At 62.2% G+C, this 2092-nt stretch overlaps 1 protein-coding gene across 1 annotated transcript; it reads right to left on the minus strand.

The window, feature by feature from the left end:
• Positions 1-360: 360 nt before the first annotated feature.
• Positions 361-2088, minus strand: LOC122192828 (bone morphogenetic protein 1-like; the record flags this gene model as incomplete). The annotated part of the gene is made up of 2 exons (XM_042893494.1): positions 361-665; positions 1978-2088. Coding segments are annotated over 2 exons (416 nt in total), but the record flags the coding sequence as incomplete, so codon positions are not given.
• Positions 2089-2092: the final 4 nt, after the last annotated feature.

Below are 2092 nucleotides of genomic sequence, written 5' to 3' on the forward strand. Positions count from 1 at the left end.
GCAATGGGGTGACGGGGAGGTTGCAGAGTGATGGGTGATGGGGGGGGTGAAGGGGGGCAATGGGGTGACAATGGGGCAATGGAGGGCAATGGGGTGACAGGGAGGTCGCAGAGTGATGGGTGATGGGGGGGCGATGGGGGGCAATGGGGTGGCAATGGGGCAATGGAGGGCAATGGGGTGACAGGGAGGTCGCAGAGTGATGGGTGATGGGGGGGCGATGGGGGGCAATGGGGTGGCAATGGGGCAATGGAGGGCAATGAGGTGACAGGGAGGTCACAGAGTGATGGGTGATGGGGGGGGTGATGGGGGGCAATGGGGCGATGGGTGATGGGGGGCAATGGGGTGGCAGTGGGGTGATGCGGTTGCAGGGTGTTGGGGGGACGGGGTGATGGGGTGACGGGGTGCCCATGGGGTGCCACCATGCCGGGCGAGGCGCTGCCCAGCCCCATACCTGAGGAGTGTGCGGCCTCAAAGCCCTTCTTCTGCACGGAGCCGTCGGACACGAAGCGCACAAACATGGAGCTGCCGGAGCTCAGCACGGCCGGCGGCGCCACAGAGCCGCAGAAGCGGCCGATGAGTGGAGCTGCGGCGTCCGGGCCGTCGTGCACAGCAACGTGGTCATAACTGCAGTCAGCGTGAGGCTCCACGTCCAGCTCTGAGAACGTCTGAGGGATGGGGGGACGGGGAAAGGGATGGGGATGGGATGTGTGGGATGGGGGGGTTATGGGACGGGATGCAGGATGGGGCAGGGGATGGGATGGGATGAGAGACATGGGGACATGTGGGGTTATGGGGTGGGATGTGGGGACATGGGGTGGGACAGGGGATGGGACATGTGGGAACACATGGGGGGTTATGGGATGGGATGCAGGATGGGACAGAGGATGGGATGGGATGAGAGATGTGGGGACATGCAGGGGTATGGGATGGGACGTGGATGGGACATGTGGGACATGGGGGTATGGGATGGGGCAGGGGATGGGAGATATGGGGATATGGGATGGGATGGGGGAAGGGAAAGGGGATGGGACATGTGGGACATGGGGTGGAACAGGGGATGGGATGGGATGAGAGACATGGGGACATGCAGGGGTATGGGATGGGACGTGGATGGGACATGTGGGATGTGGGGGTATGGGATGGGGCAGGGGATGGGAGATATGGGGACATGGGACGGGACAGGGGAAGGGAGGTGTGAGAACGCATGAGAAAATGGGGTGCGATTGGTGAGGTTATGGGATGGGACACATGGGGACATGCGGCGCCATAGGGTGGAAAACAGGCAGTGCTGTGCAGTGCCACATGGTGCCATGGATGGACACATCTGTGCCATGCAGTGCCATGCAGTGCCACGCAGTGCCATGTAATGCCATGCAGTGCCACGCAGTGCCACGCAGCACCATGCAGTGCCATGTAATGCCATGCAGTGCTGTGCAGCAGCACACAGTGCTGTTCAGTGCCATGTAATGCCACGCAGTGCCACGCAGTGCCATGCAGTGCCATGTAATGCCGCACAGAGCCATGCATTGCCACGCATTGCCACACGGTGCCATGCAGCGCCACGCAGAGCCATGCAGTGCCATGCATTGACACACGGTGCCAAGCATTACCACATGGTGCCATGCAATGCCACGCAGTGCCATGCAGAGCCACGTGGTGCCATGCAATGCCACGCAATGCCACGCAATGCCACGCAATGCCATGCAATGCCACACAATGCCACGCAATGCCACGCAGCACCACGCAGTGCCACACAATGCCACGCAATGCCATGCAGTGCCACGCAATGCCACGCAATGCCATGCAATGCCACACAATGCCATGCAATGCCACACAATGCCACACAATGCCACACAATGCCACGCAATGCCACGCAGCACCATGCAGCACCACGCAATGCCACGCAATGCCATGCAATGCCACGCAGCACCACGCAGTGCCACGCATTGACCCAGGTGCCACCCGGTGCCCCCATACCAGCTGCACGCGGTGCCCCGGCGCGGTGCCGATGCTCCACTCGCACTCCTTCCTGCTGGGGTAGCGGCTCGGCCAGTTGGGGCTGCGGATGGCGCCCAGTGCTGCCGTCACTTTG

The sequence above is a fragment of the Lagopus leucura genome, unplaced genomic scaffold, assembly GCF_019238085.1.
Source record: "Lagopus leucura isolate 7727_CA_CO unplaced genomic scaffold, USGS_WTPT01 22917-0_obj-0_obj, whole genome shotgun sequence".
Lineage (NCBI taxonomy): Eukaryota > Metazoa > Chordata > Aves > Galliformes > Phasianidae > Lagopus > Lagopus leucura.